General features: G+C 45.4%; 1 protein-coding gene across 2 annotated transcripts in view; it reads left to right on the top strand.

The window, feature by feature from the left end:
• MED27 (mediator complex subunit 27) overlaps positions 1-20,024 on the top strand; it is a 192,440-nt gene that overhangs the window by 154,986 nt on the left and 17,430 nt on the right. For both annotated transcript variants that reach the window (XM_046637728.1, XM_046637737.1), the window contains exons 5-6: positions 6,348-6,455; positions 15,701-15,742. In XM_046637728.1, coding sequence (XP_046493684.1) covers positions 6,348-6,455; positions 15,701-15,742 — 150 coding nt within the window. The remainder of the gene's footprint in view (positions 1-6,347; positions 6,456-15,700; positions 15,743-20,024) is intronic.

Below are 20,024 nucleotides of genomic sequence, written 5' to 3'. Positions count from 1 at the left end.
AGTTCATACGTGGGAATTGCTTTCCAATTTCATTTTTCCTCTCTTACCTTACACCATGTTGCACTGCATTTTATCATCAGAGGCACAACTGATTCATCCCGTTGAGCAAAACGAGTGGCCTTTAGCATGGGAGAACATCAGTTTTATCTTTGACGATCCCTTGGTTTGACCTCTTGGTTTCCAAGTCACATAGCCCCATTTCGTTTTATGATTTGGTTACTGCCCTGCTCTTTGCAGTGCTAGTGGCCTCTTCTTCCAAGCTGTGACAGCCAGTTTATCTTCTCTCACGGCTTTGCCAGAGTTTCAGCCTTTTACGACTGGTCTGACTCAGTTTTCTCTAGGCTTTATCCAGTTTTACAGTTTTCCTAGAAAGAAGCAGCAGCCAGTTTCCCTCTGTACCTCTTAGTTTCCCATCCCCCTCGCTGCTGCAGCATCTCGCAGCCTGCCATGGAGATAACAATTCCAGATAGAGAAGACCATCAATTCAGCCGCAGCTGCCCAGAGCACAGCTAGCCCTGACAAGGGGCTAGGCAGTGACAGCATTTCTAAGGGCACTTCCCTAGAAGGGTTATGCCCCAATGAGAGGCTTACCAGCTTCCTTTTCAAGTGCACCTTGGTTCCTGTTGAGCAAGCACGCTGCTTCCTCTGACTTTTCACAACTTGCCATTTGAACACTCACGGGGACAGACACAGGAGGGGTAGTGAGTGAGCTCTTTGGAAATGTGCTGCTCGGTATAGAAGTGTTACCTTGGCAACAGCAAGCCGCTTCATTACCAGATGGCATTAGCTTTATTTGTGGTATCCGATAGCAGTTGCCAAGAATCGACCTGTAGCTCCTGTCCCTGGGCGTTTTGCCTCTGACTGTGGCCAGTGTTGGCTAGTTTCTAGAGTAGTGTCCATTGGCCTGTATATGATTCATTGCCATATCAGTCTCCCAAATGAGGAGGGCTGGACAATGAGGGCTGGAAAGAACGTTAGAGAACATGCTTTAAGCTCCTTGATGGCAGAGCTCAAAGGGCTCATCTGACCCTTTCTACCACACCACACTCTGAAGAGAAACGAGGCTGACAGCTGTTGAGTTTTGTCGTGCACCATACCTGTAACCATGTGTTTCACATGGATCGTCTCATTTGATTTCCTCACCAGGCCCCTCCACATTTCACAGCTGAGTAAACAGGCAGAAGAGCTTGTTTGACTTGTCCTGGGTCACACTGCCTGGAACTGGCAGAAGTGACACTGAATCTCAGTGCACTTGACCTTCGCACTGAATGGCCTCCTTTGGGAGTCAGTGAGGTCTGGCTAGATCAGCCCACGTGGCAGCTTCGTATCTTCCCCTAAACTGCCCTACACTTGTGCCTGCAGCCTCTTTCTGCTTGGTAGTCATTCATCAGGAGGCACATTTTTGTTTAGACCTCAGTGCCCACAACTGTCGCCCGCTCTGCAGCTTCCTTTTAGTCCCGGTGTGACAGCAAAAGAGTAAATTAGCGTAAGTGGCAAGTTCCTGAACTGGAGGCAGTAGCTGTTCCGGTTCCAGCTTTGATGTTGACTGGCTTCAAATCATTTTTCCTCTGCGAAGTCTAGACCAGAGTTTGGGCTGAGTAACAGTAGCTGCCCCTGGGAACGTATTCTGTGCCAGGCCTATGCCACACCCTTTATCAGTGCATCGTCTCAGTGACTGCTTGTAGCCATTCTGAGATGGAGCTGTTGTTCTCCCCCTTAGGTGGGAGGAGACTGATGTTCAGAGAAGGTACGTAACTGGGCCAAGCTTTCCAGTAGCACAGCTGAGGCTTGGTTCCAAAGCCTCAAAGTTGTGTATACAGTTTTATTACAACCATGTGGAAAATTCAGAAAGCCATATTCTGCATATTCAACCTAGATCAGTGCCAGGGTCCTTTCTGGCTCTGTAAAAACTAAGAATTGACAAGCTTCATAGAGCCTTACGGACCGGAAAGGTAATGAAAGTGAACCAGAGCAAGACTTCCTGGCATTCCCTGTCCGTAAGCTACTACAGCCGGTAAAGGCACAGCCGTTGGGGTACTCCTAATGAGCCTCCTGCGCTCACACACCTTCCCTCTGTGAAGCCACAGCGCACGAGGGTGCGGCTGGAGAACCAGCCTATCCCAGGACTTTGAGCAGAGCAGAGCAAAGAGGAGTGGGGAGAGGTCTGACGGGGTGGGGGTGGGAGTGGAGGTGGAAGGAGTAGCAGGAGGCGTTGTTGGGGAGTGGGAACCATGGCAGGGAGGCGTGACTGGGGGGTGGGAGTAGTCATGGGGAAGTATGACTGTGGAGTGTCTTTTTTTTATTAGAAAAGAAAACACTTAAACCTCAATATGTAAATGAATATAGGATAAGAAAAAAAGTGAAAAGGAAAATATTCACTCTAATTTAGATTCATAAAATGAAAAACCAAAATTTTAACCTATCAAAAATTATTTGCCCCTCTTGCCCTGATTGTGGTCTTAAAATACCGTTCCCCACTGAAGAGAACCAGAGCTGCTTGAGGAAATGGCTGATTCATGGCCTCGGGCAGGAATTGTACAGGACAAGCCTAGAGTATCATGTACCAGATAGCAAGGAAGCCAGCAAAGACTAAGGTGATGACGAAAGGACTCAACCTCAAGGAGATGCCCACTGGCCTCAAGCAGGACAATTTGAGCATCAGTAAGAAGAATAATTGCATCAGATAAAAATACATCAAATGTGTTTAAATCCGTGAGTTTATAAGAATGTTGGGGGCAAAAAAACCAACCCATCACATTGGAAGAAAACTAGTAAACCAATGCATTGTTTTGAGAACTGGTAAATAAAGGGAAAGAACTGGGCATTTCTCCTGTCTATATGATAAACTCTACCACTGGGTAACCAAATAATAGATGAGGGGAAGTTTTTCTTTGTAAAAATGTTCCAACTAATAAATGAAGACAGAATGATCGCATTGGAATACGACCGTCTGCAACCCCTGGTGAACTAACGCGTCCCCGCTGCCAGCGTCACATGCTGAGATGCTTGACCTCAAGTGCTTCCTAGACAGTAACACCACCCATGAAGTAGTCTTGCCAAAAAATCAAGCCTGAATCTCCTCTAATTACCAGTTTACAGGAAGTACAGAGTAAGGAGGAACATGTAAAGCACGCCACGGGGATGCCATCAGTAAAATCCAGGCTGTGGAAAACTCTAGAAAAAATGGCCCAGTTTCTTCAACAAATAAAATGAGGGGAGAGGATAGAGAGAGGGATACCTGTAGTGTGGGAGAAACTTGTGAGCCATGTCAGCCAACTGCATTGTGTGGACTATGTTCAGATCCTGACACGAGCAAATTTTTAAAATGTGGCACTTATGAGGCTGTTGGAGACGTGAACACTGACTGAACTGGGGTTTGATAATATTGGTGAACTCCTGTTGTTTTAGATGTGGGATGGCATCTGGTTCTGCTTTTTTGTTTTCAGAGCCCTTATCTTTTAGAGATGCAGACTGAAATATTTATAGATGGAATGATACCATCCATGGCGGTTATTTGTTTCGAAATAGCACAGGGAGGGGAAAGTCGGTGGGACGGAAGTGAAACGAGATTGGCCAAGAGCTGTAGTTGCTGACGTTGGGGTGGGTCCACAGAGGTTCTTTATACTATTTCATTTACTTTTGCCTGTTTTTAAGTCTTCCATAATAAAAGGTTTAAAGAAATTAAATTGGTACTTCCAGGCGGGGGAGGGGGATTTTCATTTTGTTTCGTTTTGATTTAGTAGCACCCGTTGCTGACAAGAGTGGAGCGGAATAGGTGTGCTCGTACCTTTCTGCTGGGCAGAACCCTCATGGTTAGCGATTGGAGAAGTGTATCAAAAGCCTTAATATGTTTGTACTGTTTGCCCCAGTAATTACAGTTCTACAAATCTATCCTTGGGAAATAATCCCAAACGCAGCAAAGGCCTGGTGAACGAAAGTACACATTGCAGCCGTATTTCTCTTAGGGAAAGTTTGGAAGCAAGTAATGTCCAACTATAGGAGAATGGTTAAAGAAATGATAGTATATCCACTCAAAAGAATGCCATGCAGTGTGAAATGCCGTTTTTGAAGACTGCACAGCAATATGGAACAATGCTTATGTCATAATTTTAAATAAAAATTTGATTTGAAATTTTATATATAGTTTCAATTATAAACAAATTAAAAATTCAAAAACTATAAATCTTTGATAGTAAAAAGATTGAAAGGAAGTACCCCAAAATGTTAATGGTGATTATCTTTGAATGGGAAGACTATTAACAATTATTTTCTTCCTTTTTTCTCTAACTTTAGATTTTTTCATAATAAGCATTTATTAGTTAACTGTTTTAGTATTAGTTAACTTTAAAATACCAAAATTCACTTTTAAAAACAAAAAAATTAAGTATAAAATTTCTAGTATATTTAGTGTGTTTTTCTTCTGAATTCTATCTTGAGAAACTTGAGAAATTGCTGAAGCAATTTATGAGTTAATTAAAGTCAGCTCGATTTTGTTTTTTTAAGGAAACAATTGCTTAGTTATCTGCGCTTATTAGCACAGGGAGTTAAAGTGTGCAGTTGAAAGCAGTGGCCTGTTGGAGGAGGTCTCATGGACCTCCGCGGTAGCCTAGCGGAGGCTGTTAATGTCAGTGCTTGTAATGCCAAAACTACAACTCTGATTTCTTTCCCTTCCCCCCTCCCTCCCTCCCTCTCTGCCTCCCTCCCTCCCTTCCATCCAGTAGACTACATGTAAGCTAGAGGCAGAGTTGCTGTTCCTACCTTGGTGGTTTATTGGCGTCCTTCAATAGTGATTTTCAGTTATATGAGAAGTGACCCATTAAATGTTACGTGGCATAACAGTATTTAAAATTACTTGGGGAACTGGCCCCGTGGCCGAGTGGTTATGTTCCTGGGCTCCGCTTCAGCGGCCCCGGGTTCATGGCTTTGGATCCTCTGTGCAAACTACACATCACTTGTCAAGCCATGCTTGTGCCGGCATCCCACATAGAAGAGCTAGAACAACTTACAACTAGGATATACAACTATGTACTGGGGCTTTAGGGAGAAAAAACATTTTTTTTCTTTAATTTTAAAGTACTATTGAGAAATAAGATGTTTTTATTAACATTCTCTTAAATGTAATTAATGTGTCGTGTCTTTTTCTTACCTGTGCCATTTTCGGCACACAAATAGAAACATCAGCTTAGCACTAGAAGTTATTGAAGGAACCAGATATTAAGAATGTTCATTGATACCCTGGACTAATCAGAAAAAGAAGGTTGTTGCTGGAGACAGTTAAAAACCGCCAGGAATGGGGAAGTAAGGACAGGATGATGGAAGGTGGCGTCCCCAGAAGCAGACGGCATGCTGGAGTTGCAGGACCGGGATCGCTGTGTGGGGCAGAGGTTCTTGTCCTACTCAGCCCTGGAGGGCACCTTTCCACTTGTTCTGTAATGTCAGAGCCTCATGGGAACAACCCGGACCGTGGCCTTGGCTGGGTCCTGTGTGGAGCCTGCCTCTAGGGTCTTATCTAGGAAATGCAAAGAAGGGGCTAGGCAAAGTGTCAGAAGGCTTATGTGAGCCGCTGAGAGGAAGGAGGGTGCTGTTTCTGTTCTTGATACTGAGCCTGTTCCAGCAAGCACAGCGGGCTACTTTTTCCCTGGCATATATGAAACTGCAGTTTTTTAAGGTGTTTTTTTAAAAATCCATAATACGTGCTTAGGTTCTAAGAGTAAAAGCACTTAAATGTATTTCCAGGATGATGTTCCCTTTTGGAGATAAAATTCAGCTACTGTTCATTTACCTTCAGAACTTATTTGGTATTGCTTCTCCACTTTTTACCAGCTATTAAAAACAGATAGTTCAACCAAGGGATATTTGGTGCCTGCCTTTAATCTCTCTATTGTACTCTCTGTGTGTTCCATGGGTGTACATAGCACCATGACGTAATATGAAAACAGATGTGCTCACCAAACCGTAGAATGCCAGGATCCTAGGACGGCCTTGAAGAAGATAATCTTAAGACAGAAGACAATAAAAGGAAATGTTACTTTATCCAGCAGACAATAAACATATGGAACTTCTCCTGAGGTTTATAAGCCAACAATATAAATAAGTTCAGGGGAGTTAGATGACTTGGGGCCCGCACCATCTTTAAGTGACAACGGGAGAATTTGCTGTTGTGAGTTTGTTCTTAGATAGTTAGGGTGCCAGTACAAGGGGCAGCCACCGCACCTCCCTCAGTGTCCTCTGTGCCTCTCTCGGAACAGGAGGGAGAGGTGGGCCTTCTTCTGATAGTCCTGCCCAACTTCATGTGGTTTGCATGTTCAAGTGTAAACTCTCATGTTTACATGCATGTGTTTTGACAGGTGACCTTGGGAAAGGTGTTGAAAGTGATCGTTGTCATGCGGAGCCTCTTCATCGATCGAACAATAGTGAAGGGGTATAATGAAAATGTCTATACGGAAGATGGCAAGGTAAGCATTCCGGAGTCTTTGTTTTCTTCTTCCTTTATTTTGCGTATCCCAGAACAAATGTAGTGGAGTCCCAGATGAATGACATTAAACACTAGCAATCATAGCTGAAATGATCAACAAGCATAGCTTTATCAGTATAAAGATGAATGCTTTACAAAAAACATTTCTCTCTCCCCCCTTGCATTTTTCATCAAGCTTCTGCTTTTTCCTTTAAGCCTGATGCCCTTAGTTGAATTTCTAATTTATCACCTTAGACCCCAGTTGCCTCATTAAATGTGTCTTCTGAGGAGATGGATTTCTTTTTTTTCGCCTGGTCGAGCAGCACATCAATAGCCCAGGGTTCGGCATTTTGCGTTTCCTAGAATCATGAGGAAAATTCGAGTTAGTCTGACACACAACCTGCCGACAATCTTTTTCCACGAAGCTAACGAGGAGCCCTCAGGAAGCCGCTTATCCACAGCAGCACGTATTGAATACTGCAGTTGAAAAAGGATAAGTTCTTTCCATGGGTGATTTGTCTCATGGAAAGTTCACCTGTGTGAACCCCTAATCTCTCTTGACTACACGCTGTCCATATGGCTCTATAGAGAGCATCAGAGGATGCTGATGGGAGCTGACAGCCTTCATTTGTGTTTGCTTCCCGAGCGGAATGAGCACTCTGCCTGAGGTACCCACCCAGACGCACCTGCTCACTTCCCAGCACCGGGCCTCTGTGTGCCCTTCTCTCAGGAGCTTTCCCTCCTCTTCGTGAATCCATTAAAACTTAAAAGTTTGTTAGTGCTAGCACTCACCACCCAACGGCCACATTATAATGAGGACAGGATGTTCTTCAAAAAAAGGTGACAAATGTCGCTTAGCACACAGAACAGTGTGTTATATAAGAGCTGTGACCCAGGAAGTAGTGAGATTTGTGTTTTGAACAAGTAATCCAGTATTTCCACAACCACACAAGTGTTGTCAGCCCGGGAAGCTACTCTTACTCCAAGGACTCTGCCAAGTTCTCGCAACTCTCCCCGTTGAGAGCAAAACATGCCTTAAGAGGAGATTTCCTTTTTCTTTTTGGAAAAACTAAAATGTCTTTGGAGCAACTGTGGAAAATAAAGTGCATAATCAGGACAGGTATGATCCACGTGTGCATGATTCATGAACTCTGACAGCAATTCTAAACAAGAAATTCCAAACTACTTAGCAACAGCAGAATCGACCCTGGGGCGGTGCGTACCTGGCCAAGAGCCCCTGAGTGGGCGGTCGTTGAGAGGCGTGGTTCTGCGTTGTCTCTGTTCAAGGTTTACAAGTTTATAGTCACACAGTGTGTGAAACACAGCCCTTGCTCTCCAAGGACGTACAAGTGAATGGAGGAGATAAAGAATAAAACAGAAAAAGTTAAGTAACAACAATGACCATGCTGTCAGAGATGCCAAATTCAGGATGCAGATGAAGCGTATTCTGAATTCAGATTACAAGGAGGAGAGATTTTACCTACTTTGCCTGATATCTTTAACATTATATTTACTTCATTGCCCCATACTAAAAGTGTCCTAAATAAGACAGAAAGCTCTTAACACTTTGCCACCTGGTAAATTCAAATTTATTGAACTGATAACAAGTATAATTTTTATTCTGCACTTAAAACAAGGGGATTAGAAGTTAGTCTCGTGTGTATACTTCTAGAATTTCTCTCAGATGACTCCTCCTCAACTGCTTTACGTGGTTCCTTCCCTCTCAGTTGCTCTTGACTCCCAGATCCCCGGGGTTCTCGTCTCCCTCCTCTCATGCCCCTTGGCCATTCTTGTCCACCCCTGTGGTTTCACGTGTCACCCCCATAGTGATCACTCCTGATTTGTGTCTAGGACGGACTTCTCTCCCTAAATGTACCTCAGATTCAGCCTGGCCAACACGAAACTCATCGGCTTCCTCTCTGGACTTGTTTTCCCTCTGCTGTTCCTTGTCTCGGCTAACTGTGTCACCACCCAGTTGCTCCACCTTCCTCCCCCTCTCCCCACATAGCTAGTCTGTCAGCGCGTTCTGGCACTTCTCCCTCTTGACCCTCTCTCCAGCTGGGCCGTCCTGTCTGTCCCCGCTCCTTCGGTTCTCTATCTCTCCGCTGGGTGACGGCGCGAGCCTCCTCACCGCAGTCCCCAGTCTGCCCTCCGTCCCGCAGTCTGCCCTTGACTTGGCTTCCAGAGCTATCTTCATAAGATGCACATCCAAGCACATGATATCTTGCTTTTCATCATCTCCTCATTGCCCAAAGCAGCCCTCCCAAAGTAGGAAAGGAGGGTGTGACTGGATGTTAGGCACAAAGCAGTCCATGGTCAAAAAAGTTTGAGAAACACTGGGTTAGAGAAAGTTTAGTAGGTTCCTGACTGTAGAAATTTTTAGTGGTTTTGGTTTTCTTGGGTGCCTGATGAATCTCCCAAGAGGGCTATATTTTCCTAACTTACTTGACCACCAAGTTCTTCTTTTCTTCCTTGATTTTTAGAGCATTTTGTGACACTGGCATTTTGTAGAACACACTTCTGAAAACTCTGGCTTATAGAATAAAATCCAAACTCCTTAGCAAGGCATAGAAATGCCTGGTGATTTGGCCCCGCTTCCCTTTCTGACCCCCCTGCCATCATTCTCTAACACACATTTCGTCTTCCTTATGTGCTGCTTGTGGCTCCCAGGACATGCTGAACTCTCATGCGTTTGCACCCTCTGTGCCCTTGGCCTGAGGTGCTTTCCCCACCTTGTCCACCTGACACACTCTTCGCGTGGGTTCTTGAGATGGCAGGCCTGGCGTTGCCTCTGCTTCCAGCACAAGTTATCCTCATTAACACATCCATAGCGTTTTGAACAATCTCTTCCTAATACTGGAATTACTACATTCTGACTATTTGTTTGCATGTCTGTCTTGAAATTAATGAAAGTACTAACCGTACTGCATGCATTGGTCTCATAGACCTTGTGCTGAGCACACTGCTTGCGGTGGGGTTGAGTCCTAGACCCACTCTCCAGATAAGGAGACTGAGACCTCAAACGCTAAAGTGACCTGCCACAGTCACACTGAGCCAGATCTCAGACCTTCATCTGCCAGGAGCTCCCAGGGCCACCTGTCTTGTGACTGTGTATCCTGAGGACATCCCTCAGGGCCTGGAACACAGTAGAAGCCCGATAATGTGTGAGAGGGGATAATGAAGAGGTCTGCCTGGGATGTGAAAATGCTTTAGCAGGAATGGGAAAGTGGAGAATCAAAAATTAGAGATAGGGACTAAAAGAAGCAGCAGGAAGTGAAGGTGTAAATAAATCAAAGAATAAAGGAGACATGCGCGCACACGGCACGTATTTTCTTAAGGAGCGCTTAGCGTGGGTCCTCTGTTTATCAGAAAGAAAATGTGTGTGTCTGGGAGCTGAATTCTACTATGATCCCTATCATGAATGTGAGGCCTCTTGCTCCCTTTTACAACCGCATACAGTGGCCAAAGTGTAAGCAGGGACCCTAAAACTGGGAATAGCAAGATTGAGAGGACCGAGTCCATTTGTTGTTTGAAGGTCCGTTAACCACATTTGGCAGAGAAGCTCTCAAATGACTGCTCTGCCTAGAAGCTAATCCCAGCCAATTTGATTAGCCCCTTTTCTCCGGAGCCCTTTACAAAGGATAAAAATAAAGTCATGCAGACATTGTTGGTGTTCTATTTTGAATACTGATACTGGTATATGTGAACATATGTATATTTATTTACCTAAGCATTAATGCAGTTAATGTGTTGAAATGTCGAGCACCTCCCAAATAAAATGCAACGTTGGAAGGAGCCGTTGGAGTTTGAGGTGTGGTCTACAAGAACAAGTTGTTGCTTGCAGTCTTGCTGTTCCAAAGATGCAGCCTGCGTTCGCTGAGTTGATGCCTAAGTGGTAGCTGGGGGGGTGGGGGAGGGGAGGCGTTTACTGCAGTCTCGGAGAGCTCAGCCACTGACACAGTGGGTGTGGCTTGGAAAGCCTCACTGGGTTTACAGAGGTCTGAGTCTCTGCGGAAGTAGCTGTCCATGCCCTCCAAACCCAAAGCAGCCGGCAGAGTCTGAAAGGGTTGATTAGCCCTGTTGCTACAATAGTGGCCCAGCGCCACCCGCAGTTTCCAGGCCTGGCAGGCTGTTCCCCATCACATCCCAGGAAGGCTATCACTTTGCACTTTGCAATAACAACCACCTTTTCCTGTGATGGCATATTTTTGATACCAAGCACCAGTAGACTAATTCCTCTACTAAAATATAAAAATGGTTTTAGGAGTTACAGACTTGCTATTCATTGTAATCAGGGAGGAGCAAAGAGCCATGACTCAGCATATTGTAAAGGCAGATTTACTTTGACTACCTGGCCATTGTCCTGATTTTGTACCAGTCAGATTTAACTGAAGAAATCCAAGTGTCTCGGTTGAATTTTTCTTATTAGGGGATTTAGGTTATGTTAATGCTATAGCTTCATTAATTACCCCGTATCAATAAAAAAGGCAGCTTTTAGCCTCCTAGCGTAAGAGAGGAAAAGAAATGGTGGTATCAAAGGGAACCTTCAAAGACAGCCAGAGCTGTCTCCAGGGTAATTTCTGATCCCTGCATTCTTCCCACTTCAAAGTTGGATGTGTGTGTGTGTTTGGGTTGAGGGGGTTGGGGAAGCTTGAATCTGATTTCTCTAATAAGTGTTGGCATCAGCCCCGTTTGATATTAGATGCAGGGAACATTTTGATTTGTTATAGCCTTTGAAATTGTTCAGACGACCTTCAGAAAAATGGCCTCTTGTTACTTACGGGGGAAGGGGGAAGCTGGAGAAGGGGAATCCGGTTTAATTCATATGCAGAGGATGCCCCGAAATTGTGCTTTCAGCAGTTTTTAGTAACAAATGTATGTCCTGATTGAAAGTGAAAAGTTGAAGAATAACAGACCTGTAACACTGCATTCTTGTAAGACTTGTTCACTTCTTATCCTCCAGAGGAGAGTGGGCAGACCTAAGAAGATGACCAAATAGCAGTTTATGATTTTGAAACCTTGGGTAACCGTGGAGAATTCCATCACCATTGCTGGTTTTCAGCATTGTGCCCTACTGACGCATCTCCTGTCGACCTTGCAAGATAAAGCTACTAATAAATAAAAGCTCTAAAAGTTGAAGTCCCTGTGAGGCTCACAGGTTTTATGTGGAAGTGTCAATTTTAGATAATTTATGGTTTATTGTACTATTTTTTGAATGGAAGAATTGGTAACTTTCTGATAAGCTGCCAAAATCTTCACTTGCTGCTAAATGACCTTTAGTGGGGATGATTGTCACATCAGCAGGCCTCGAAGCAGATTTGTCACGTTGAACTTTGTAAGAGTGCCCCCAGAAAAGCTGTGACAGTTTAGGGGGTGCTCCGAGTCCACACTCCGTCTGCGTTCTAGCTGAAAGGCAGTCTTGCTCCCAGATTAAGAGCTGGGCCTCTGGAGACAGACCTGGTTTCGAATTCCCCACTACAGATTACTCTGTGGTGTTGGACAATTTGCTTAACTTCTCTGAGTCTCAGTTTCTTCATCCATGAAGTGGAAATAATTTTAGCATCCTTATGCACTGGCTGGAAGGACTTAAAAAGATAATACAGGTACAGTGCAGGCTAAATGCATAGTCATCAGTAAATGTTGTCCGCCCTCGCTGGCTGTGACAGAGGTTCTGATGGTGGGGGTCCTTGTCGTAGTTAAAATTCTCTGGCCTGCTGACATCGCGTCGTTCTGATTTTTCTTTTCAGTGAGTAAATCTGATTGTCACTATTTTCACACGTTCTTCCTGTGTATCAAGAGCGCCCTTGATGTCTTGATGTTTGACCTGAGAGCACATGTGTCTATGCTAAAGCAGTTGGTCATCTGTGGGGTTTGTTTTCATTTTACCTGAGAGCGGACCACATGCCCACACCTAAAATACTCATTCCAATCCCAGAGTCCCCGAGCTGCTCTTAAGACTGCAGATTCAGCCACCAATTACCATAAGGTTGACTTTTCTATTTTAAGATCTTTCTGATGCTTGCCCAGAATACTGAGGGGTGCTTTACCTTCTTTTTCCTGAACTATGGTTCAGAATAATTTCTCGTTCATCAGGCTGAAAGTTTACAGCTTCCAGAATGCTCCTCTTTGAATATCGCAGCCAGCAAAAAATTGGTAGCCACCTCCGCCTTTGCAGCAAATAAGATAAAGCTTACATTCACTTGGGTGAGTCCCGGCTCCCTGAAATGAATTTCTGAAACCTTCCTGGCCCTGAGGAGAAGAAGGGCACTGACTCCAGAACGCTTGCTTAAATGGCTTTCTTTGGCATAAATCTAGCAGAAAATCAAGTACAAACCTCCTGCTGTGTGTTCACAGCAAAAGGGGAACCCATTGTTACTGGATCCGCTCTTACCGTGTGCACCTGGTAAACAGGGCATATTGTCTAACATCCTTCTGTCCCAGATGGTCAGAACGGTTCCCTAGGGTCCTGAATAATGTTTAAACCACCTTTCAAAAAGAGCGACATGCTTAGATTGAATAAGCCCAGTGTATTTTGAGAAGCCAGTTAGGCTGGAGAGTCCATCTCTTAATTAAACCTATGCATATTTCTCTCGAGATGATTTTTCTATTAAAACATTTTACAGGTACTGAAGGTTTTTTAAAATAATTATCTCTTTTAAATAAAAACTGTAGCTTTTCCGTCTGTATGTAGATTCTTTTTTCTTTTCTCGTGGCCCTGTGTTTATGTCTTGGTCTACCTGTGTGTCATGTGAACAGGCAGGAGGATAAAGAGTGGAGAACTTAAGAAGAAACAGCTGTGGGCTTAAACCGAAAGGAGAACTTAGTTCCCAGTTCAGACTTCGATGTTACTCTTCCTAACGTTTAGATTTAGAATCTTTGGCATCTCCCTGTCATCTTGGCAGTGAGTTGGTAGAACTAAAAGATGCAAAAAGTCGTTCTTATTCATCTGCAATCTCTGAATAATCTTTAAATGCTGCATTTTTGAAGCCCCGGACTGAACTGCCGCTCCAAGAACGGAGCGTGAGCCTGACTCGTCCTCCCAAATAGCAGAGCCGCTCAGCAGTAGTTTTCGTCAACAGAATTGATGGTTTACGGAACGAATTTCATGTTTGTTTTGAGGTTTCCTTTAGAGCTATCTGGAGGTAACATGTAGCTTTTTCCCCTACAGATTGCTGACCTGTCAAATTAAAATTCTGAAGCTTTTTTAAGTTCTTTCCTCATCAGTTGGTTTAAGCAGGGGCAGTGACTGAAAAGTGACACCACCTTCCTGGGGAGCAGTTTAGCCAGAGTAGAAGGGGCTGGGGCAGTTAGGGGACTTTTGTGGAAATCCAGGAAGGAGATGGTACAGCAGTGGTGATGGGGAGAGAGACAAATCTGAATGAGTGTTTGGTCCATCAGAGTTCTCCCATGATGTTTCCTGGACTTGGGTTAGCTAAAGCTCGCCCCCTCCAGCAGGAGCCCTGCGGAAGTCCAGAGTGGCCTCCTCACTCCTCCTAACCCCCTCAAGGACTGTCCTACCGATGTTCAAACACAGTGAAACTTACATGAAACTAATTGTGAACAGGAAGAAGCCAGGGAGAACTGAATGTATGCCTCTTCACAGCCCAACTTTTAATTTCCAAGGACTATTTTCAGAAAGCCAAGCTTGGTGTTTTCCTCAGAATAGAAACACCTCTGAACCTGTCCCATGTCAACTGCAATGCTTCAGTTCCTGTCTTCTAAGAGACTCTTCCCACGTGATTGCTTCACGTGTTCCCATGTGCTTCAAAATCAATAACACAGCATGCAGGCTTAAATGGCCACATCTCAGGTTTCTACCTTGACCACTAGCCAACCCCAAAGGCAGGTTCCAAGAGCCCCATTGACCAAGTGTTTCAGGTTGTTCAACTCCTGAACTCATATATTAAAGGTGACTTTTTAGCACCCATGGGGCATACTGACAGTCCCTCTTTTATCTGCACTATCCTTGAGCTATCTCCCAGCACTGTATTGGGGGTAATTCTATTTTTGCCAACTTAATTTGTTCCAAACTCTTGAAACAGTGAGAAGGCACTGGTTTAATTTGTCATACAAAACTGTGAAACTAGAATGGTTTGGTTAGAATGAGCCACTGAAGTGCCCTGTGCAGGACCAAGTGTGGACAGAGGAGGTTGGACCTGGGTATGCTCTGAGCCCTACCTGCATGTCATCTCAGACCTCTAGTTTCCTCACTGGTGAAGTAGAGGAGCCCTGGATCCAGGGTTCCTGACCGGACCAGCCATCACAGTTAACCTGGGGAGCACGTTCAAAGCCACTCCAAACCTACTAATTCACACACTCCAAGGGAGGGACCAAGGAATCTGTACATTAAAATACAAAACATTTCCCCCTGGGGTCTGACACCAGCCAAGTTTGAGCACCACCAGGTGAGACCATTTGTAAGAAGCCTCTCCAGATTACCTTGGGCAATTGAATGGCTGTGAACTGTTGTCGCATCATCTGGAAAGCAGCTGCTCATGGGACCAGCTGTAGCGGCTTGTTCTGGGGATTAAATGAGAGGAGCGTGTGGAGGGCCTGGTGCGGGGCCTGGCATGGAACATGCTCAGCAGCTGGGAGCTGGGAGTTTTCCTCCACTCAGCAAAGACCTGTTGATGCCTATGAAATGCTGGGTCTCGACCCAGGACAGCGTAAACGAAAGAAATCAAGTTTCAGTCAGTCTTAAATGCTATGAAAATTTTAAATTTTTGGAAGGATAAAGAGAACCAAGACAACAGGTATGGGAATAATATTTTAGCTAGAGTAAGTGGGAACTGCCTTTCTGATAAGGCGACATTTGAGCTCAAGGAAATGGAGGAGGAGCCATGTGAGGGTTTGTGGGAAAAGCAACCCAGGTAAAGGGCACAGCAAGCACAAAGGTCCTGAGGCACAATTGATCTTGGCATGTTGAGTGATGCAAGGGAACCGTGCTAGGAGTCAAGGTGAGAAAAGTGAGCAGGAGGCTCAGCTCCTGGGACCTTGGATGCTACAAGCGCCTCAGGTTGACTTCTCTACATCCTTGCATGTAGTCTCCTTAGATCACCGACAGGTGGATAAAGAAGAAATTCAAGCAGGACATTTAAGATCCTTTCCACCCCAGGATTCTGTTATTCTATAATCATGGTTTTGTTTTTTGTTTTTTTCCAAGCTTAGTAGTAGTTACAACATCATTTCTTAAAGTCCAGAATTCTAAAATTGATGCTGATGATACTTTTCTCTCTTTCCCCTCAGCTTGATATATGGTCCAAATCCAACTATCAGGTATTCCAGAAGGTAAGTCTACTTTCGCTTCTTACTCAGGAGGCATTAAGGGAAATATGAATGCTTTGAGGTATAAACATTGGTCTTAAATCGAAGGCTTTTTAAAAAATGAAAAAAGCCAGACACAATAGGCTGCTTACTGTATGATTCTATTTATATGACATTCTGGAAAGGACAAAACCTTAGGGACAGAAGTCAGATGAGTGGTTGCCAGGGGTTGGGAGTGAGAGCAGGAGATTGTCCCCAGAGGGGTACAAGGGAACGGTCCGGGTGTTGGAAATAGTCTCTGTCTGAATTATGGTGGTGATTACACAGCTCATGGAACTATACAGCTACAAAGGGTGAATTTTGCTATATGCAAATTATACCTTTAAAAAAAATCAGAGGCTTTTGAGTTGTTCCAAGTTTGACCCACAGTTTTAACTCAGTTTCCCAGAGCCCTTGTGTTCTACTCAGGTGCCTTAGGGACGGGCTGAGGGAAGCAGGATGGCCCTGCCCTCACCCTACCCCGACCCCTACTCTGTGCTCTGGTGATATCTTTTTCAAATATTGGGCTTCCTCATGAAATACTGTTTGGTAAATGTCAGAAAACGTGAAATGTGACTAGAGAAAATCCATTTCCCAATTTCTGATGGTGAAAGGGTCCCTTCCCTGGACCAGCTCAACTCCTGGGGCTTATGAGGGTTCCCAGCACCTCCCACAGCACTCAGGCCAGTTCCCCAACAGGGTACCATCCGCTTTCTTCTGTCTCATCCATTCTCTGTCTCTGCTTTCATCCAGCAGTGCAAATAATAGAGTGGGTTGTAATTTCATTCATTGCCTCATCAAGTTCAACAACAATTGTTTAATGAGCCCCTTTGCCATGTGGCAGGCACTCTGCTAGGTGCTAGGAATACAGGGAAAAACAAGACAGACAAGGAGGCCTAGGAAATAAGATAACTCCAGGTCGTTACTGGGGGCTGTGATGGGGGAACAGCAGGAGGGTCTCCTTCACCTTGGGGAGTCACAGGAGCAGAATCTAAAGTGAGACGGGAAGCCTGAGAAGGAGCCCGCCATTTGAAAAGCCTCAGGAAGAGAGTCCCAGGCGATGGATGCGACCGCCCGGAAAGCTTGTGTCGAGGAACGTGCCTAAGAACTGCTGGAAGCCTGTGTGGCTGGAGCGTGCGGTGGAGGTGGGAGGCAGAGCCCGGGGCGGGCAGGGGTCTCTGGGTCCTGGGATGGAATTTGGATTTTATTCTCAATTCAGTGAGAAGCCCTTGACGGATTGATGCGGAGGAGGGTCATGATTTTGAAAGCTGGACCCAAGTTATTCCCACTTGAGTGATAGCTCAGAGAACATAAAGCTTTTTTTTTTTTTTCACTGAGGCGAAATTCACAGAACATAAAATGAAACATTTTAAAGTGAACAATTCCGTGGTTTTGCAACCGCCACCTCTCTCTACTTCTAAAACATTTTCATCACCCCAAAAAGAAACCCTGTGCCCCTTAAGCACTGAGCGTAAGGCTTTTGTAGCAAAGGAGCGTGAGGGACCAGCCCTCTAACAGACCGGGCGGAAGGTCCGTCGGGACCCCTCCACAGTGAAAGGGTACACAAAGGACCTAGGCCTCGGGCCAGGGGAGGGGCCCGCACTCAACTGCACACAGATAAGCATGAAAACGTCGTAATCTTATCACAGCCAAACGCAGGGTGCTACCCTGGGCTGGGTCCTGAAATGGAGAGAGGATGTTCATGGAAAACTGGTGCAGTCCCAACAGCTGCTGGAGGTTAGTTAAGAAGAAGTGAGCAATATTAGTTTCTTAGTTGTGACAAGTGTACCTGGTAGTGAAAGGTGTTAACACTGGGGCGACTGGGTGGGGGGTACATGGGAACTGTGTGTGCCGTCTTTGCAACTTCCCTGTAAAGCTAAAACTAATCCAAAATTCAAAGTTCGTTTAAAGAGAAAATCGTCGTCTTAAGCCTTCCAGCGCTCCTTTGCCCTGCCGAGCTCCAGAAGCACAGTGGGGAGACCCGTGCCTCCTGGCCTGGGGCCTGAAGGGGAGAAGCCTGAGGTCTCACGGAGGCTCTGTGCCGGCGCCTGCACTGTCCTCTCAGTGTTCTTATCGGAGGGGCCAGACCTGACGCGTTGACGGGTTCAGCGTGCGGAAAGTCTCAGCCGTCAGTGCTAACTTTGTCCGTGGCTGACTGCTTTTGTCATTTTTTCCCCCAGCAGCAGCTTGAAAAACCTTCTAAGGAGAAAGAACACTGGTCATTATCTGCATCTTGTTTCCCTTGAACAGTGAGGAACATTAAAACAGTTTTCTTTCCTTTTTCTAACCTGGCTTATTTCAGTGTCCTCTGGTGTTGCAACAAGTTACCTTCTTCTGGCTCAGAAGAAAGGGGGCGATGACCTCAGGGCTGCCAGCACTGCAGACCCAGAAGCTTGTCTTTTAACAATGGCCCCATTTCCATTCAAATACCTTTTATGAGGGAGGGGCTTGCACAGGCTTGCCTTTGCATATGTACTTTTTAACGTTCTGTGTGGTATTCAGTATTTTTGAATGCAAGCGGAAAGTTTATTAGGAAGTTGTGAAATGTGTGAAACACAGATTTGGTGAAGCACAGATGTGGAGAGACAGTGCTGTATTTTTCTTCCACCTCCCCTAAAAGTAACCTGCCAGGCGCTCTTTGTATTTGTTTAAAACTAGAAACACACCGAAGCAGTGTTCACGGTTTGCTATTAGTCTGCTTGGAGAGATTTAGGAGCACTCACCAGACCCTTTCTTGTGGCTAACATAACATCTGAGGCAGCAAAACGGGTCGTTCATAGGGACGGAGGCCATCTCCCTTGGTAAGTGGCGCATTGTCTGTATAAGTGCAGAGGCCTTTCTGAGGTCCCTTTATCTTCTCTCCCTTCACCTATTCTTAGCTAAACCCACTGGACCTCTGATATTGCCCTGTACTGGATTAAAGAACCACAGTTTGGGGACAGGTGGTAGTGCTTTGTGATTAGAACAAAAAGCAGCTAGCGAAGTCCTTGTCCTTTTTCAGGGGCTGGTGAGAATTAGGGGATTGGAGAGTCCTCTCTCTTCCCTGCCAAAGCATTGTCTGCTTGCTGTCAAATTAAGGAATATCTTGGAATGTAATGTAGTACAGAATAAAGCTTAATCCCATATCAATAAAGCTTTCAACTAACCATCATCACATGGAAAGGGTTTGGGATTTTGTAAAAATAAGAAAAGTCTATTTCATATCTTCGTGCTTGCGGAAGACGTTGGTAGAGAGGATGAAGAATGTGTACTGTGGAATCGTGGAGGGGTGACTGCAACGTGCTCATTTCACTGTGTTAGTCTCAGGCCATGGTGGTGGTCAGAGGGCAGCCAGACTGCACTGAAAGCGAAGCTGAGATCACTTTCTCCGTTGCAGATTCTGAAGGCCTGGTGCGATTTATGGGATGATGTTTAGCATCTCAAACTCAAAATGCCAAAAGAGAAGAATTAGGTGGCGACATTTCTAAACTCTGCTTTTTAGTATCAGCTTTTTCTCAGAATTCTATTTCCTTCTTGTCCACCCACTTCAATTTCGGGTGTCCTGATTGACGTTGCTTGTAGCATTTCCCAGAAAGACACCGTTGGAGAACACTGTGGTAAACATTCCCTCCTGCCGTCAGCTGTCTGCTTATTCCCGTCCAAGTGGCGGGGTGGGCAGAGGGTTGGTCATCAGCATTATCCAGAAAGGCTCAACCTGAAACAGCAGTACAAGTGCATGGGGAGCGAACAGGGATGTGGTCAAGGAGGTTCCTTGACCATCACTAAGGGGATTTCTCAGGCAGAAAATAGTTCCAGTGCCCTAACTATGGTGGTAGGTGCCGTAGCTGTGCCCCACCTCTGAGACGGGAATACTGGGCTGCCAGCACCAGCTCGCACCATACGTTTGGAGGAACTCTCTCCCTGAGTCGCTCTGGTGTCGAACTCCAGGACGTCCTTTCTCTGGCATTCGTTAGGTGGTTGCAATTACTGTGTGTTGTGTGTGTTTTCCTGCCCACAAGTAGCAGCAATGCCCACCGCGGAGAGAGGTCTGTTGGGAAGGCGGGAAGCCCTCCCAGGTCTTTTCCCTCAATGTGACAAAGCAGGGGGGTGAGGAGGGGGCGCTACTTTGCAGAGCCAAACTGAGTCTCCGCTCGCCTTCTGATTTCTGGAAAGTGATGTCAGGAGCTAAGAGAATGGAAGCGCACACCTGTAAAATTCTCAGGCCATGCCTCACTCCCTGGGTTAAAGATGAGCGTACGAAGTCCTGTTGCAGACCCCACCACGTGAA

The sequence above is a fragment of the Equus quagga genome, chromosome 1, assembly GCF_021613505.1.
Source record: "Equus quagga isolate Etosha38 chromosome 1, UCLA_HA_Equagga_1.0, whole genome shotgun sequence".
In the NCBI taxonomy this organism is placed as follows: domain Eukaryota; kingdom Metazoa; phylum Chordata; class Mammalia; order Perissodactyla; family Equidae; genus Equus; species Equus quagga.
The sequence above is the reverse complement of the archived record's forward strand: the minus strand, read 5'-3'. Positions and strand labels throughout refer to the sequence as shown.